We start from the raw sequence: 17,289 nt of genomic DNA, 5'->3' as shown, positions 1-17,289 counted from the left end.
GTGGTTACTTCTGGGAAGGAGGGTTGGATAGAGGAACAAGAATAGGAGGTGAGGCATAAACTGTATCTTTATGATTTTTTTTAAGAGAAGAGTTGAAGTAAATATGGCAAAATGTTAGCTAATGTTCTTAATCTGAGTGGAGATCTGCATCTTTCTATTAAATTATTTTCTGTTCTTTAATGCATATTGAGAAGAAAATTATTTTTAATTTACTTTTTTGTTTGTTTGTTTTTGAGACAAAGTCTCGCTCTGTCACCTGGGGTAGAGTGCAATGGCGCAATCTTGGCTCGCTGCAACCTCTGCCTCCTAGTTTCCAGTGATTCTCCTGTCTCAGCCTCCTGAGTAGCTGGGATTATAGGCATGCGCCACCATGCCTGACTAATTTTAATTTACTTTTTGAATAGTTTACAATCCATGGAGAAATAGTTGTGCTATAATGTTAAAAAGCGGGACAAACATATACGGATATTTATAAATTTCACAAATTAAAGGGTTGAAAGAGATATCCAAAATATTTCTAGTAGTGGGCAAGGGCAAGATTCTGCAAGTTTGCTTTTCGTTACACATCCATATTGTCCATTGTTTCTTTTCTTTTCTTTTGTTATGAAGATGTATTATTTTTACGTCCAGAAGATTTTTTTAAACAACCACAGAAAAACATGAGTGAGTTTAGACCCTAGGACAGTGTCTAAAACGTAGGAAGACGTGTTATGATTGGTGGGGTGTTGGAGTTACCAGGGCATGACTGTTGGCTTGGCCACTTTCTGACTGTATGAATTTGTTCATTCTTGTATCTATTCGGCAAACACCTATTGAGCACCAACCGTGTACCAGGCACTGTCCTAGAGATACAGCAGTGGAGAAACTATACACGCTTCGTCCCTCACCACAGTCTAGTGAAGAGGGGACAGTAAACACATCACCACACAAATCATCCCTCACTACAGAGTGCCAGGTCCTCCTGAGGGAAGAATACACGGGCAGTCATGAGAATCTTATTTGGATTGGGTGGCCGGGGACCCTGGCCTCTGAGCGACAACTGGAATGGAAAACATGAAGAGGTCTGGAAGCCCAGTAAACTGAAGCCTTTGAGAGATAGGAAGGCCTTACTGGGCATATTTAAGGAACAGAAAGGAACAGAAAGAAAGCCAGGGTTCTAGATGCAAAGAAGAAGGGGAAGAGTTGTGCAAGTAAGGCCACAGGATAGTCAGGAGCCAGATCACTCAGGCCTCACAGGCCAAGGGAAGGCCTCCTTAAAGACCGTGGAAAGTCACTGAAGGGTTTTAGGCGCAGAGTGACACGTGATTAGATTTGCAGTAGTCGAAGATCGCCTTGATGCTCTTTGAAGATCAGGGTGGATGGAGTGAGCAGCTGGGTTGGTTAGTTGGCTATTGGCATGGTCCAGGTAGGAGAAATGGTGGCCTGGATCAGGCTGGAGCTGACTGAGGAGATGGAGAAATGTGGGGAAAGATTTGAGATGTTTTTGGAGGCAGTGTCAGTAGGTCTGGTGATGGATTATATGTAGTGGTGACAGTCGGGAAGAGCCGAGGAGGAAAGCCGCGCTTGGAACATGAGCAGTCGTGGGTTTTGTGGGAATGGGAAGCATGCCTTGGGGGTGGGAGGGCAGCCGCCCTCGGGGGAAGGGAGGAAAGTAGGGATGGGGAGCATGCCACCATGTGTCCTTAAGCTTTGGCGTCTTCCTGTGTGAACTGGGGTTTATGATGATACCTGTACCCTCAGGGTGAATTTTTCAGCCCTATTATCCAAAACCTATTCTACAGCAGTCTTCCCTCTCCTTCACAGGTGGAGTGTGTTACTCTTGGGGCTGGAATGAGCATGGCATGTGCGGAGATGGCACTGAAGCCAACATCTGGGCCCCGAAGCCGGTGCAGGCTCTGCTGTCATCATCAGGACTCCTTGTGGGCTGTGGGGCTGGCCACTCCCTGGCCCTCTGCCAGCTACCAGCTCACCCTGCATTGGTCCAGGACCCCAAGGTCACCTACCTTTCCCCAGATGCCACCGAAGACACTGAATCTCAGGAAGCCATGGACAAAGAGAGAAACTGGAAGGAAAGATAATCAGAAACTTCAACCCAAAGCCAATCTGACTGGTCCAGAAATGGGGGACTGTGATAGAGAATCTTTAATAAAGTGGCTTTTCCCACCAAGAGCCTTCCCAGAGAATTGCTTTGTTGGGCTGTGGGGTTGGCCAAAGAAGGGCTCAGGAAGCAGTGATGGGTGGGCTGACCATAAACCAGAATGATGGCAGGCTGCTTGCCCAGTGCCTGGGGCTCAAAGAGACAGACATGCTTTCTACTCAGTAGAGGAGAATGAGGGATTAGGTCTTCACTAAAGATATGGAAAGCTAACACACCAGTAGGAAGGCTCTAGCCTGTCCCTGCCTGGTGGAGATAGAAAACCCAGTTCTATGTCCTTCATTATTTTGGCCCAGCAGCCTTCAATTCAGCAAAACAGAGGGTTCCTGGGCCATGCCTAGAGCGGCCCCTCCTGGAGTTTTATTTTTAAGGCCCTGAGCACATGGTTTTCTAGTTCAAGGATATCGAGGTACCCTGATCAGATGGCTGGATACTTAAATAGGAAAGATCTCTTATCTTGGTGACTGGGGGCAAGGGAGAAGGTTCTGGAGTAGGGATGGAGGGAAGTAGAGAGGAGTACGTGGAGGAAGAGTCAAGATTTCTGGGAAGACCCGGTAGAGGAAAACCCTCGGACAGACAAGAGAGGCTAGAACTGACAAAACTCTCAGATTTGTCTTCATCTGAGTCAGCCAGGATGCTGGAGCTTGTTTGTGTAACTATAATTGCTAAAATATATTGTTTCGGATGAGGGACAGGTCACAGCAGGAGAAGGGAAGTCTGTAGGGATAGCAACGTCAAAGACTCTGACCCCTGACCATCTGCCCCACCAAGCCCTAGCCTGTGCAGGAGGAGGGCCCTTAGGTAAGATGGAGACCAGGCTAGATCCCCATTCCCTGACTTCCCTGTGGCTCTGGGGGACATAGGACCTTTCTTTCTGCTGTGACTGGCAACAAGCCTTTTGCCAGAGGACCTCAGAGAATGGACTTTCTCTGGAGAACCATATGGCAGTGTCACCAGCTAGGCAGCCCAGGTCTGTGGCCCATCCCACACTGCCTGCTTGTGACTCAGAATGAGTCTGTTAGGGCTGGGCTGCAGTGGCTTCAAGTTACAAAATTCCAGGATACCAAAGTTAAAGGCCCTTGAAAGACCATCCAGCCTAGTGGCCGTCACGCTACATTCTTTAGAGTCCTGGGGTCTCCTGAGAACTCAGTGGCCACCTTGTGGGTTAAGGAGGCCAGGTAGATAGAGGTACAGGTTTCCCTGTCCCACACACGCACACATCTTATTCCAAACAGCTTTAGTTTTTCTCTATATTGGGCTTCACATAACATTTCATTTGACAAGAGATCCTTGAGAAAGTTTAAAAACCACTGATTTTATTCAACATTTTCATTTGTTCATGTGGGAAAATGGAGGCCAAAAGAGGGGAAGGGACCATCTGAAGGTCATAAACCTCACTATCAGGCCAGGGTCCTGATTGGGAAGTGACCCAGCTAAGTCCTTGAGTGAGACAAGAGTGTGATGGAGAGTAGCCCTGGGACCAGGAGTGAGTTCAGCTCAGAAGAGGAGGATGAGGACAATCTTGAGCTTCCCAGGCCTGAACACAGAGACCACTGACAGCCACAGGCTGACCTTGAACATCATGCATGGAGTCCTCCCAATATTGCACCCTAGAAATGTGGCTGCCCTGGCCAGCAAATCCCTTGGTTCCCCACCTCTCAGGACCAATAGAGGCCAGTACAGTCTCCAAGAACTTGAGGAATGGGAAGGATATCTCCATGCACTCGGAGCTTGATTTGCCAAGGTGACCAAACAAACCACAGAGATGGAGCAATCAGATGGCCCAGAGGTGACCCATATTGGAGCAAGCCCAAGGTCACTGGCCCACCACCCACTGTCCTACAGGCCTGTATCAGGCCGGAAGGCAATCCCACACCAGATAGCACTCAGGCCCATACTACCTACATGGTTACCACTCACAAAGAACCAATGCACTCTCTCTCACAAGGTTCCAGTTCAGAGCTCCCTCCTACCTCTTTCAGCACCTGCTGGAAGAAACCAAAATCCCAAGGCCTCTGCTGCTGAGTCCTAGTGCCTTTCCCATGACCTCCTTGTGAGCACCAAAAAGAAATGTCTCAGGGTTCCTTCCCAGCCTGAAACAGGATCAGGTGGTGCATTAGCTCCTGAGCCCTTTGGTGCAGAACCTCAGACTCTCAGAACTGAGTCAAACCCTTCTTAGAAGCAGACAGGGGCAGATAATCCACATGTGGAAGAATGAATGGCTGCTGGCACTAGAAGACATCATAGACCATCCCGTCACCTTGAGTTCCTCCAGTTTTGCCTTTCCAGACATCAGTGTTGGGCAGATGGGCTCTCTCCACGCTCCTTCACTGGCTGAGTCTGATGAGTGTCTGAAAGCACTCATCAGATAATGAGTGAGGAGGTGTTGACAATGTCTCCCAGATTTTTTTCTGCACCCTCGGATTGCTATTGGCTATTATCAGACTTTGCAGATGTCCAAGCCCCTCATTCCTAATAGCCTGTGAGCTGTTTGAGAGCAAGAGACCAGGTCTTCGTCAATTTGGGAACCCCTTCACCAAAGAGGAGTCCTGGAATGGAGGAAGTGCCCAATAAATGCCCATGAGTGAATTCATCAGTATAACTCACCCACGGTGGGGGGAAGGGTAAATGAGTGGACTCTCTGATCCCCTTTGTCACTATTCATCCTCTACTTTTAGCCCTTTTTCAAATATCATAACCATTTGACAGTCAATTTATGACAACATCATTCACCTGGTAAGCTAATGTGCCATAAGAGCTGTAGCTATTTGAGAAAATACTCACTCATTTTTAAAAACTAGTTTTTTTCAATGAACTAAAAGAATCAGTCTTCATATTCCTCCCGTGTGAGAAGGAAGAAAGGGAAAGAGGGGAGCAGGCCCCACTCTGTGCTCCCAGGTCATTGGCCTGGCCCCTGGAGTGATGGTTGAAGGTCGAGCACAGACCAGATGCTGATGGAACGTCTCCCTCCCTATCATACTCACCCTCCCCTCCTGATCACAAGTACCCCATCATCCCTTGACACTCCCACCACCCTGGGCCCTGGTGGGTTGTGAGGGCCATGAGATCAGCCTTGGGTGAGATTGTGCTTAGGAATGGTGAACCTAGGCCTAGGGCTCAGGCTTAAAGCCTTCTCACCAGCCCCAGGCATCCACCACTTCTGGGTGAAATGACTTAGTGATCTATTGAAACTGGGAGTTAGGGAGTTAGTTGGGAAACTATTGGGGGCGGGGGTGATAGAGGGAGGGCGCGGGTCTGTGCAACTGCTACAAGTTCAGAATTTCAGAATGACTGCAGTGCGGAGGGAGGAGGGAGGACCGGCTGGTGAGGCAGTGGGCTTTGCCAGCTAGTTGAAGGAGCTGAAACTTCAATCTTAGGGCAACGGGGGTGTTTAAGCAGGAGAGTGAAGTTGGCCAGCTGTGTGTCGGGGAGGCTTGGGGCAGGGTCAGAAGTGGCTCCCTTCTGTCATATTCACGGCACTTCATGAAGGAGGGCAGGAGGCCAGGTCCTAGGATTCAGGACCAGCCACTCTAGTGTTCCTATCATTTCCACCCCCTAATGGCCAGCCCCTGAAGGCCTTAAGTAGCTTGAGACAGTTGTAACCTGAGCTCTGGAGTCAGACCACCTGGGTTAAAACCCTGGCTTCATCACACATTGGCTCTGTAGCTTTGGGCCATTACTTTACCTCTCTGCACCTTGTTTCACCTCTAAAATGGGGCTGTTAGGTGACTGTGAGCTGTCATTAGACAACATGTGTAAGACACCTGCATGTAGTAGATGCTCAGTACATGTTAATTGCCCCATTAGCTTCTGTGTCCCTGGAAATCCGTATTCCTAAGAGCTTTTTGCTGAGTCTCACTTTGAGTCCACCAGCAGCACTTCTTTGCTGGTGGATCCCTAAGTAGAGTGGACGTTACCCTCCCTGAAGCAGCAGAGGCTACTTGGCTTGTGCATCTTGATGCTTATGAATGGTGGTGGCAGCTCTGGTAGAGGCCCTGAGCAGAGGCCTGACCATACTCACTACTCCACTGACCCCAACCCCTTGTTTCCTAGACTGCATGGGGCATCAGGAAGTTGAGGCCAATACTTGGAGATGATGAAAAACTGTTAGATGAGAATTTGATACACACTTGAAGCTTCCCACCCGCCCATCTGATCATGGACTCAGGCCATGCTGGGAGGCATCAAGGGGACAAAAATCAGAGGGAGACTGACAGTCACTTGTCTGTGGCCCTGGGCAGATCCCTCCCTTCTCTGGGCCTCATTTCCTCATCTGGAAAATGCTCAGAGGTTGACTCTCATGACCATTATGGACTCTTTCCACCTGAGCATTCCTGAAGTCTCTAATGGATAGAAAAGAATTGGAACCCCAAACCTTCACTTTGCCACCAAAACCAAGTGAACAACCCAAGACAGTCAAGATCCCTAGGAGAGGGCTTTACCCCTCCCAAGATGCCTCCAGGCAGAGAGAGAGGTATGCGATGAGGGCATCCATCAGACTTGGCCTGGCAAGGGTGCTGCTGGGTAGGGCACCCAGATCTGACAGTCAAACCCTACCTCTGGCTTCATCAGAGTCAAGAATGGCCTTAGAAGTGAGGTGACCATGGTCTGCATAAGGGGCTGGGAGCTCTAACATGGCCCGATTCAAGAACCTATCAGTATGGCATGATTCATGGAGAAGTTTCCTGGTCAGGTGAACCCCCTAGAGGATGTTCTGGTCTTAGGACCTTATAAGCCCTGTGCCTTTGAAAGCTGCCTCCCTCCCCTGACCCAACAGGATCTGCAGCCCAAGGGGCCACCCTACCCAACCAACCTGCAGAGGGCAACTTCTTCCTTAGGGCCTGACTTTCCCCCAGCGAGAGGACAAGCACCTGAAGGTGGATCCTTGAGACCAGAGCAGCCAGGGCCCAGGTTTACCCCAGCCCAGCCACAGGGGACCAGAGGTCCAGACCAGAATCACGACACTGCCTGAAGGCAATAAAAACCCAAATTCGTGCTTCATCTCAAAAGTCAGTTTTTTATTATTGGGGGCCAGGGCCCAGGGAGGGGAGGTCGTTGAGCTAAAGCATCATTGCTCTCTTTCCAGGAAATGTTGTGAGCTGCAGTGAAAGCTCGAGATGTTGCATTTTTTTCAACTCAAGCATGTGTTTTTCAAAAATATCATCCTTCCCCCCCACCCCACTAATTTTAGAATCAGACCAAAGCCAAGCTACTGTCCTCTGTTTCTGTTGGGAAAATACTATATTTATTCGAGATGCAGAAGTGTGTCTCTGCAAACCTCCGACTGCTTCAGGAAAACAAATCTGCTTTAGACTATACAGAAACCATGATACAAAATTTATTTCATGCTAGAATCGCTTTGCATAACATTGGGCATGCAGGTTTTTACTCTGAAGTACTAAATTGCATACAATGCCAGGTTGTGCCTTAGTAAAGGTGGAGGAGGGTGCTCCTCCCGTGGTCCTGATCTTTTGGTGCTCTACATCCTGGTTTTAATGGAACACTTGGAAAATCCATATGTGGTGATTATTTACTATGAACAATTTGTTATGAAAGTTGGTCACACTGGATCTACACCGATAAGATGACAGAATCAACCTAGACTAGCTGCTGTCAGGGGTCTTGGGGAGATGTCCGCTGGGTCACAAGCATGCCAAACGGGGAAGAAGGCAGCCGTGCGAGTTTCCACAATTCTATTTGGAGCAAAGTTCTCAGTTTCCACGTGAGAGATGAACTATGAAGGTGAGGTCAATATGACCGATGACTGACCAACTGCCCTTTTTGGAAGCTTTCCTCTCGATCTTGTGTACAAAAAGGAAGCAATCCATTCCCCATCTCCGTCCCTCCTCCCCTCGCCCCTCACCCCCAGAAATGTACAGGTTTCTACCGAACGCTGTTACAGTTTGGCTCCAACAACGTGTGTCAAAGTCAAGAGCTTTGAAAGAAAATAGAGGGCTTTTGATGTTTTTCTTTTCATTATTGTTGTTCAGGGTAATCATACAGTTGCAGGGGGTTGGTGGGTTTGGTTTGCTGGGTTTTCTGTTTAACTTCATGCAAGTCATGCTAAGGAGCCCCTCCACCCCCCCCTCCCCAAATAAAATAAAATTTTAAAAAATGAAAAGAAGGAAAAGAAATCCTCTACGGTCAGTTACCATTTGGCCGTAGAAAAAGCTACGTCCGTCCTAGTACAATGCCTGGGCCACTCGGACTCGTCCGGCAAACCTGCATGGCGTGAATTTACTCTGTCCGAGGGTGAGGAGGGGCTGCAGATCCACCCAGATGCTTAATAGCCACCAGTGTCCTCGGCCAAGCCGCCTGGTCAAGTCACTCTCACAGCCTCTGTCGGCATATACTTAGCAATGACAGGGCTTTCTTTGCAAAGATCTGTATGTAAAGAATACAATTAACACTTGAGCTTCTCTTCTTGGCTCTCCCATCCCGCTTGGTACTTAGTTTTTAAGGAGGAGGAGGAAAGACAGAACAGCCGCATGCAGAGGCAGGCAGATTCTTCTCCAGCTGGCTTGGTTTGCCCATGCACTGAGCCAGCCTAGCACGCCTCTTTCTCTCTCTCCTGGGGGAATGGGATGAGTCCCTACTTCTGCTCTGCATATTGACTCACACACCTGCATGCCTTGTGGCTCAGAATTAGCCTGAGAAAAACAAGTCCTCGGCGGCTGTCATGGCTCCATGAGAGCGCGGGCCAAATGGATGTGGGTGGGAACACTTCACCCTTAGCGCCTCCCAAAGACTCTGGCACCTAAGCCTCGGTGGGACTGAGGAATGGGTATCTCCTGTGGACCGTGCTTAACGCTGGGCTCCCAGGCATTGCAGGGAGCAGGTCTGCTCCTGTCTCACACTCCCTGGGCTTCCAGCAGCACAGTAAAGAGACTGTCCTGCCTGCTGTTTGGGGCCACACCAATTGGTCTAACATTCAAGATGATGGAGACAGAAAGCCCACGACAGCTTCCTGGGCAGGCACGGACACTGGGAACCATCTACCTGCTTTTCCCCTCACTCCTCGGGTATTCTGCTTCTGGCCATTCTAGCACCTTCAACTGGGAAAAAGCCAGTCGCAAAGGGGAACATCAGGCCCATCCATGGCCGGTGCCAAGGATGGGACCCTCCTGAAGGCTGGCAGCCCTCCGCCATGCAGCACCATGCAGGGAGTTGCATACCGTGCCAGGGCCCAAAGGACCACTGGGCAGGGCAGAGAAGCAGAGACCAGCCTAGACCAGGTGGGCACAACTAAGCACCAGTGACCAGAACCACGTTCCCTCATCTCTGTGTGGGCTGTCTCTGCTCTTCTCGGTTTGCCTTTGCTTTTGCATTCTGTGTTTTCTCCTGCATATGGTTTAATCACTTCAAATACTGGAGCAGTTGTGAGTGACCATAGGCTGCACCAACTGTTGATTTCAAAAACCCAACTCCTTTTCTGACCCAGCCTGCTCACCCCGGTCAGCATGCATCTGTGTGCGCGTGTGAGGCGCTCCAAGACATGCACGAGCTGCCCAGCCAGTCTGCTGTACCAAGAAAGGCGTCCTCTGCCTTCTAGGTCCGGGCCAGTACCTGGAGCCTTGAGCTCAGGCGCCCTGGGCCCCCACCCCAAGCCTCTCCCCAGCCCGTGCTGAAGCTCTAGGAGAAGCCTTTCTCTCCAGTGGGGTCAGTCTAGCGTTCTGACTACAAGGAGACCTGGAACAGAGGCCACCAGTGGCCTCAGCCTTCACCAACCATAAGAGGGTGCTGACCACACCCAGGGCAGAAGCTCATGGGTGCTGGGGATGGAAGGCGCTGCACCGTCCTGCTCAACCACCTTCTCTTGGCAAGTTCTCGATCTGCCACTGGCAATATTCTGACTACAAGGACAATGGCCTTAACCACAAGCCCTGAAGACATCTCTCTCTTCTTGCCTCTCCTCCCTCTGGCCTGTGGGTTGATTATCTTTCAAGGATACCTCTTCCATGCCAAGAACATGGATCTTGGGTAGCTAAGTTCACAGGGTCCTGGCCCACTCCACTGCCCTCCTCAACCAGGGGAGAGGAGAGATCACTTTGCCTTTGGCACCTGACCTGCCATCTGCCAGAGCAACCTAGGGGAGTCAAGGCTCCTCCTGCGTTCCTGGATACCCCCTGCCTTGGGGTCATGGCCTTAAGTCAGTTTGTTCAGTCACCTCTCAACTCCCAGCTCAATACCAACCCACAGCTGCCAGGGCCTCAGGTTCTCTCTGCCAGCCTGACATCTCACCTGGGGGAAAGGACCTCAGCCCTCCAGGGGCTGACCCTGGCAGACTCCCTCCATCCTTGCCCCCCTCCGTGTGCCTGCCTGCCCCTCAGCGCCCTTGCCCGCCGCCCTGCCCACCCATCTGCAGGAGCGCGAGGCGGCCCGGACGATGCACAGTGCTCCAGCTTCCTCTACATACCCTTTCTCATTCCTCCACCAGGTGGGCACGCGTACTCCCCGGTTGATAAGAGGAAGCAGGGTCCGTATCTCTCGCGGGTGCCCGAGCGCGTAAAGGGCAGGCCCTCATCGGGAGTGAGGGCCTGGTCTATGTGGGGGCAGTCTTCGTTCGCCAGCGCGGCCTTCGCCACCTCCCCATTCAGTTTGGAATCTTCAAACATATAAGCAGAAGCTATTGAGACACTGAAAACTGTTTAGTGGGGGGCAGGGGGGGACAGGCCAGAAGCGGGGTATTGGCAGAGGGCAGCTCGAGTGTCCCTGAGGACGGAAAGCGGGCGGGCTGTGGAGGGAGGAAGGCACAAGGCAGGGGGCTTGGGGGAGTTCAGCTCATTCAGGCAGCCTTCGGGCTGCCCACAGTGCTGGGAGTGGGGACTCCTGGGTTTGCTCAAAGTTTGCAAAAAGATGAGTTGGTGATGGGCCCAGCAGGTGTGGTGCTGGGGGTCGGCCCCGAACCCCAGGCAGGGCCGATGAAACAGGATGGTGTGGATGCAGTCATGGGGGAGAGCCAGACACACAGCTCAGGGAGAAGACAGACACTGACACGCAGAAACACTCCAGTTCAGAGAGGGGCCTTTCCGGACCCCTCTGCTGCTGACCAGAGCCCGGCTGCCTCCTGTCTGCAGCCAGCCAGTTGCTTGGGCTTCCCTAGGCCTGTCCAGACCACCTCATCTACCCCATCTCCCATTTGGATCTCATCTGATCACCTGGTTCACACTGCCCCCACTCCCCATCTAACAACTCAGCCTGCACCCACCCCACCCAACCCCGTACAGACCCAAGCAGGTCACTCTGTATGCCCTGTTCCCCGTACAGATTAAGCCTGGTCACACAGTCTACTCTGTTCCCACACGGACCTGGTCTGGTCACTCTATGCCCCAACCCCCATACAGACCAGTCCTGGTCACACAGTTTCCTCTCTGCCCATGCAAACCCAATTTGACCACTCCATCTGCTCCATCCCCCACACGGACGGACCCAAGCTGATCACTCAGTCTGCTCTGGTCCCCACACATATCAAGCCAGTGTCTTCCACTCCATGCTGCCCCCAGCAGGCCTGGTCAGCTTGCACAGGCACCACAAGGATGTATGCATGAGGCTGTGACAGCAGGACATGGATTTGGGAGGGGCTCCCATTCCTCTGTCCCCTCTGGTCAGTGTCCCCGGCAAAGCAAGGCAGATGAAGGTGTAGAAGACAACAGCGGCTGATGGACTTGGGTGGGGGAAATTGGAGTTCTGACCTCTGTGGCAGCCTGAGAAGAAGCCTGGGAGGAGGTCTGGGAGCACATTTGGTGAGGGGCAAAGTGTGGCCAGAGCAAGGAGCCCCATCTCTCCAAGATCTTGGAGCAGAGCCGTGGAAGCCTCTGGAGCTGACAGAGGTAGCCCTAACTGGTCTTTGCCCCCATCCCATCACTCTTGAGGACCGAACCTGCCCCAAACTCTCTGCCCTCAAAGCAGAATCTTCCTGGCCAGGGTGGAGCCAACTCCAATACTTCATCTAGGGTGAGAGCCTCAAGCACAAGCCCTTTTGTGGAAGAGGGAAACCAACTTGGGCATGACCACGTTAGAGGAGGCTCTCTGAAAGAGTAGACAGGGCGAAAAGGCTGGAGACAATGTCCACCCAATTGAACACTCTCCCGTGATCCTGTTCACATCATGTAACTACACGCAGAAGTGATCCTTCCCCACGTGCACACACTGGGCGTGCACGTGGGTGGGATCACCGCCCGTGTACACATCATGTCACTACAAAGAGGCAGTCAGTCAAAAGAGAAATGGACCAATCAGGTTTATTCGTAAAGCAAATCCAAAAAAATCCCATCATAATTTTGGAACTTAAAAAAAAATTCTTTCGTACAAGATGGCAAAGCATTTCACGTACAGTGCGTTTCTTGACAAATCCCAGGGGCTTCACTTCCCAATTTACTCTGAACCAAAAAGGCCAGTTGCCAAGGTAACTCTGACACCATGTGACTGGGGCCGGGGCATCTCTGGGGTCTGGGGGCATGTCTGCAGGCACACACATGTGCTCACAGACACGCTGGTCCTGCCTCCCACTCTGGCTGGCCCCGTCTTCCATCCAAGGGTCTCTGGGCTGAGGGAGGAGGGTGCTGGGAGAGGGGAGGGAAACATTATGGAAAGGATGCGGATGACGATGTGGGGGTTGAGGCCCATAGCACCCTGCATGAATTTTTCTCAAGGGGAGAACAGCGGGTCCTCCCAGGCAGTGTCTCCTTCTGGGAGGGGAGGGAGGACTCTCGGAGTCTCTGTTGGCCATCCTTTGCCAGGGGAGGTGTCCACAGCCTGCAGTTCTTGCCTGGGGGGGATGGGTCAGAGGGGGGAGTGCCTTCTCTCTGCCTCTGCCTCTGCGTCTGCCTCTGCGGAGATGGTGCCACCTGAGACCCTTCTCTGGCTCTGAATGCTGGGCCCCCACCCACTGGCTCTGCCCACAAGCCCCCAGACCCTGGGGGTTCCCAGCTCCCACAATCTCTAAAGGGCCCAAAGTTGGGGATGGTTTTGGGCAGGGGACAAGCAGCATCCATCAGGGATCCCTAGAGGGATGACAGCCTGGCACCTTTCCCTCCTGGGGGATTCCTGGGACACCCCTAGGGCGTGCTTCTTCTCTCAACCCTAACCTTTGAGGAGGGGCTAACGATTGGGTGGGGAAGTTTAAGTCTTGCTCTGTGAATGGGCCCAGTCCCACTGGCTGTTAGTCTATCTGTGGTTTAAGACGCTTTCAGAAACTGGGGCATTCTCCCTCCCCCCACTCCAGAGGGGTGGCTGAAAGAAAGAGAAACCAAGGAGGGGCCAACTGTATAAATTTGGGAAACCCGTGAAGAGGGCCAAAGGTGTAAGCCTCCGCTCCTGCCCCGTCCTTTGGATGAGATAGTGGCTAGGAGCCTCCGTTCCCACCTGCTTTCTAGAGGCTGGGGGCCCTGCCTCCCCCAGCCCAGGGCCCCCAGGCCCCCACTAGACCCACAGGCCTGCAGTGATGAAATGGCAGCATGGACAGCGTCTCAGAGATGGTTTCCAGGCTTGAAATGGGCTGAGATGAGCATCCGCGAGAGGGTCATTTTTTTTTAAACTTTGGAGCAAGGAGAACCCGAGGCTGGGCCCTCAGTCAGCAGAGCTGGCTTTTCTGCCCTGGTCTCCAGGCACCGCCAAAGTACTTACTGTTCACACCAGCTGCGGGCACCAGAGGGGCGCACGCGGGGCTGGGGTGGGGTGGGGGTTGCTGGGCATTTCCTTGGGTTTAGCCCCAAGGGATCTGCCCAGCTAGGGACTCAGGAAAAAAGTCCCAGGCTAAATGGGGACAGTCTGTGAGACACGAGCAGGGAACAATCACGAGAACCGGCACAAGTCATGCAACAAAACGAGAGAGAGAGAGAGAAACATTAGTGGAGAGAGAGAGAAAGAGAGAAAATGTGAACAACATGGAAAAGAACACCCAGGCCTGGCCCACAGTGTCACTTCATTTCTCCGCTACTTCCCCCACAGCCCACCTGAGGACAACAAGGACCCCACTCAGGGCCCATGCTGCTGACCCTGCAGAAACGCTTTTAGCCCCACCCGCTGCCTAGTCAGCTCTGCCCAGCACCCTCCCCACCCATGGATAGCACCACTCACTGGGCGGCCACTGCAGCCCAGCAGGGGAAGTAGAGGGGCTGGGGATAGGAGACTTTAGACCCCTTGGCCAAAGATAACCCAGAGGCTGCAGGGTTAGCTCCCAGGGAACCCAGGCAGGGGCTTCTCTGGGACCTCGCAGCTGTTCTAGGTGCCATGGGCAGGAAGGGAGCCCAGCCACCACCTCTCCCTCCTGGCCACCCCCTGCTCACCAACGTGGGACCCTGCAGCCCTGGACGCGGCACCACAAAGGACTGACCCATATCACAGGAGCAGAGATGGACAAGACACATGCGAATGGGCATGGCGGTTCAGAGGAGGCACTGTGGGCTGTCCAGAGCGGGCGGTCTGGGCGTCCAAATGTAGATGCAGGAGGGAGCCCCTTTCTGGGAGAGAATTAGCTTCTCCTAAGCCCCTCAGCCCCAGGCAATCCTGGCTGTGCCAGGGTGCCCTCCTAGCATCCTCCAAGAGGTTTTACAACCAGGTGAGAACTGGATTCTTGATACCCCTCCCAGGACAAGACCTCAGACACTGAGGCCATACCAGCCACAGCACAGAGGAGGAGACCAGATTGTCCCTGGGACAGACACACAGACTGAGGCTTCAGGCAAGACCAAGAGGTGGAGGTGAGGGGCAGGTGCTGCTGGCACCACTGGGGGCTGGCCTGGGGGACGGGAGGGATGCCCTCAGAACCCAGCATGCCACACACAGCCCCTAACTCTGGTTTTAAAAGTGGAACTGGAGAACCTCAGGTTTTGGTAAGGCCACTAGACTGCCTTGGGGGTACAGTGAGGCTGGAAAGGTCTTGGGGGGCTGCATCTCATCTCTCACAATTCCCGTGGGGCCACATTTACCCTCTTTGCCCTGGCCTCCCCCTCACTCTCCCACAAACTCACCCCAACCCTATGCCCATCTACGTGTGTGGCTGCAAGCAGGAAAAAAGGCGAATGGGAAGAACTCTGGGGTGCAGAGGTGGGGATGACGCCCCTAAAGACTACAGCTCCTCTTGGTGGTGGACAGCCGAGGTCTCTCACGCCAGCTTTTGGAGGGAGAAGTATTCTGGTGAGGGATGAGGCTGGAGCCTCAGGGGTCAGGATATCAGGACAGCACCAACACCACTGGGAAGTGAGTGCTTGGGAAGGGCTTGGGAGCACAGCTGGGATGCTGGGGAGGCAGGGGGGATCCAGGCATCCAAGCTCCAGTGGGCAAGCTTGGGAGGGCCCCAAATACTCCCTCAGCCACAGAGACTGTCCAGGCCAGAACTGTCTGGGCCCCTGAAACCTGAGACCAGGGCAAGGTGGCTCCCAAAAGCAGGGCTGGGAAGAGACTGTGGAGCCCAGGGGCAATCCTACAGGAGTGCATGGGTTTTACAGGTTTTGTGTCCTGGGATTAGCTGGTATGCATGTCTGAACAAACACATCTGCACTCCCTGGGGGGCAGGGGGACTCCGCACAGGATAATACTGTCATTGTCCAAGAGTACAGAGGAATCTGGGCCTGCCTAGAGAGCAGTAGGGATTCTTGACTGGCTGGCCTGGGGCACCCGTGCTTGGGGCAAAAATCCTGAAAGATCCAGTGTTGGGGAGGATGCAAAGGAAGGACCAGGTAGTGCCACAGTGATGCCACTCAGGCTGAGCTCTTCTTGCTAGGCCCACATGGAAGCTGGAGCCTGGGCCAGCCCACACCTTCCCCCTAGAGGCCCAGAGCCCTGTTGGCAGCTCCTGAAATCAAGTAACTAGCTAATCCAAAGCAGAGAGCTCGGAGCTGTTTCAGCCTCAGAGACCCTGCCCACCCCTGGCCATGTTCCTCTCAGGCACCTACAGAAATCCCAGGAAGGGGAGGGTATGAGGCAGGGTGAAAGGGCTGGGAAGCCCCCATGGGCAAAGAAATGGGCCTTGGGCGTAGTGCTCGGGCCAGCATAGCTGTGGGATAAAGCCAGGAGAGGATCGGGATGGGGTGGTGGGTCAGAGAGAGTGATAGCAGGGAAGAAAATCATTCATCCACTGGGAGAGGCCGCCCAAAACGCAGAAACTTCCCCACCTGGAGCTGAGCTAGCCAGCAGTCTCCTGCCAGACCTGGGCATGGGGAGGTCCTTCATAGACTAAATGCCACCTAACTGTCATGTCAACCTCCCGCTCACCCGGCACTCCTTCTTACTCAGTGCTGTCATTCTTCTATGGGTCATCTGTTCCTTTGAAATCCCTGTGTCCACAGAATAAGTCGATGGTATTCCATGGGTAGAGGTAGACTATGGGCTTTATATCTTCGGACCAGAGCCCCATGATCAACTTTATGTGCTATGTGCAGGTTCTCATAAAACTGAGATAGTCCCATAACGAACCACTAGCCATGGAATATTAGAATATATCCCACGGTGACTAGTATTGTTTCATGCCCCCCTCCCCCCTCCCGGCCCCCAGTGAATTCACGGGAAAGTGGTTGTACGCTGGTTGGGATGTCTATATTGCTGCTGCAGTCCCTACTGCTGGAAGCGGGGAGAACCCTTGGTGGGAGGCTGTTGCTGGTCTGTAGCGCTTTCATCTAAGCTGCCCAGGGTGGCGGCCCCCTCTAGTCCTTTGCTCGGCAGCTGCTTCCATCAGGTCACCGGAAACTCCCACTCGACCATCAACCCAAACAGACAACGTGAAAGCTAGAGTCACTCCAACAGGTTCCTAAAGATAAAGGCTAAACTCTAGAGTGGTGGTAGAAGATGAGTTGGTTCGGCATGCTATGGGGTAAGTAAGCTTGTCACGGAGGGCTACAGGTGTCTCCTGGGAAGGATCTCGAGCTGGGCAGCCCGAATCAGGGCAGGAATTCTACTCAGCTATGGAGACAGGCTCTGCTGGGGGTGAGAACCCTTGCTCCTGCCTTTGCAAGGGACCCTCCTGCCCAGATCCCATGCACCATCTCTGCCGTCTACACAGCCTGAAGGGAGCCGTGGTAAGGACCAGATCAAAGGCTGTCTGGCATTTCCAAATCACACCCGCCCCCGCCCTGTCCCAACACCGGGTCAGTGGCCTGAGTCAGAGCCTCACGCAGGACTCCTGCCCCGCGGAGCAG

At 53.0% G+C, this 17,289-nt stretch overlaps 2 protein-coding genes across 3 annotated transcripts in view; one reads left to right on the top strand and one right to left on the bottom strand.

Annotated features, from left to right (window-relative positions):
• The window catches only part of SERGEF (secretion regulating guanine nucleotide exchange factor), a 238,266-nt gene extending 236,099 nt beyond the window's left edge, over positions 1-2,167 (top strand). For both annotated transcript variants that reach the window (XM_011937443.1, XM_011937442.1), the window contains one exon: positions 1,804-2,167. Coding sequence is in view for 1 of the 2 variants with exons in the window: in XM_011937442.1 (XP_011792832.1) it covers positions 1,804-2,078 (275 nt within the window). In the remaining variant the exon portion in view is untranslated. The remainder of the gene's footprint in view (positions 1-1,803) is intronic.
• A 5,944-nt stretch (positions 2,168-8,111) lies between these two features.
• The window catches only part of KCNC1 (potassium channel, voltage gated Shaw related subfamily C, member 1), a 46,309-nt gene continuing 37,131 nt past the window's right edge, over positions 8,112-17,289 (bottom strand). Inside the window, exons 3-4 of the mRNA XM_011937441.1 lie at positions 10,572-10,760; positions 8,112-8,539 (exon numbers count right to left, since the gene is read on the bottom strand). Coding sequence (XP_011792831.1) covers positions 8,475-8,539; positions 10,572-10,760 — 254 coding nt within the window. The 3' untranslated portion in view covers positions 8,112-8,474. The remainder of the gene's footprint in view (positions 8,540-10,571; positions 10,761-17,289) is intronic.

Source organism: Colobus angolensis, unplaced genomic scaffold (assembly GCF_000951035.1).
Source record: "Colobus angolensis palliatus isolate OR3802 unplaced genomic scaffold, Cang.pa_1.0 Scaffold164, whole genome shotgun sequence".
NCBI lineage: Eukaryota > Metazoa > Chordata > Mammalia > Primates > Cercopithecidae > Colobus > Colobus angolensis.
Note: the sequence above shows the minus strand (reverse complement) of the source record. Positions and strands in the feature narration are given on the sequence as shown.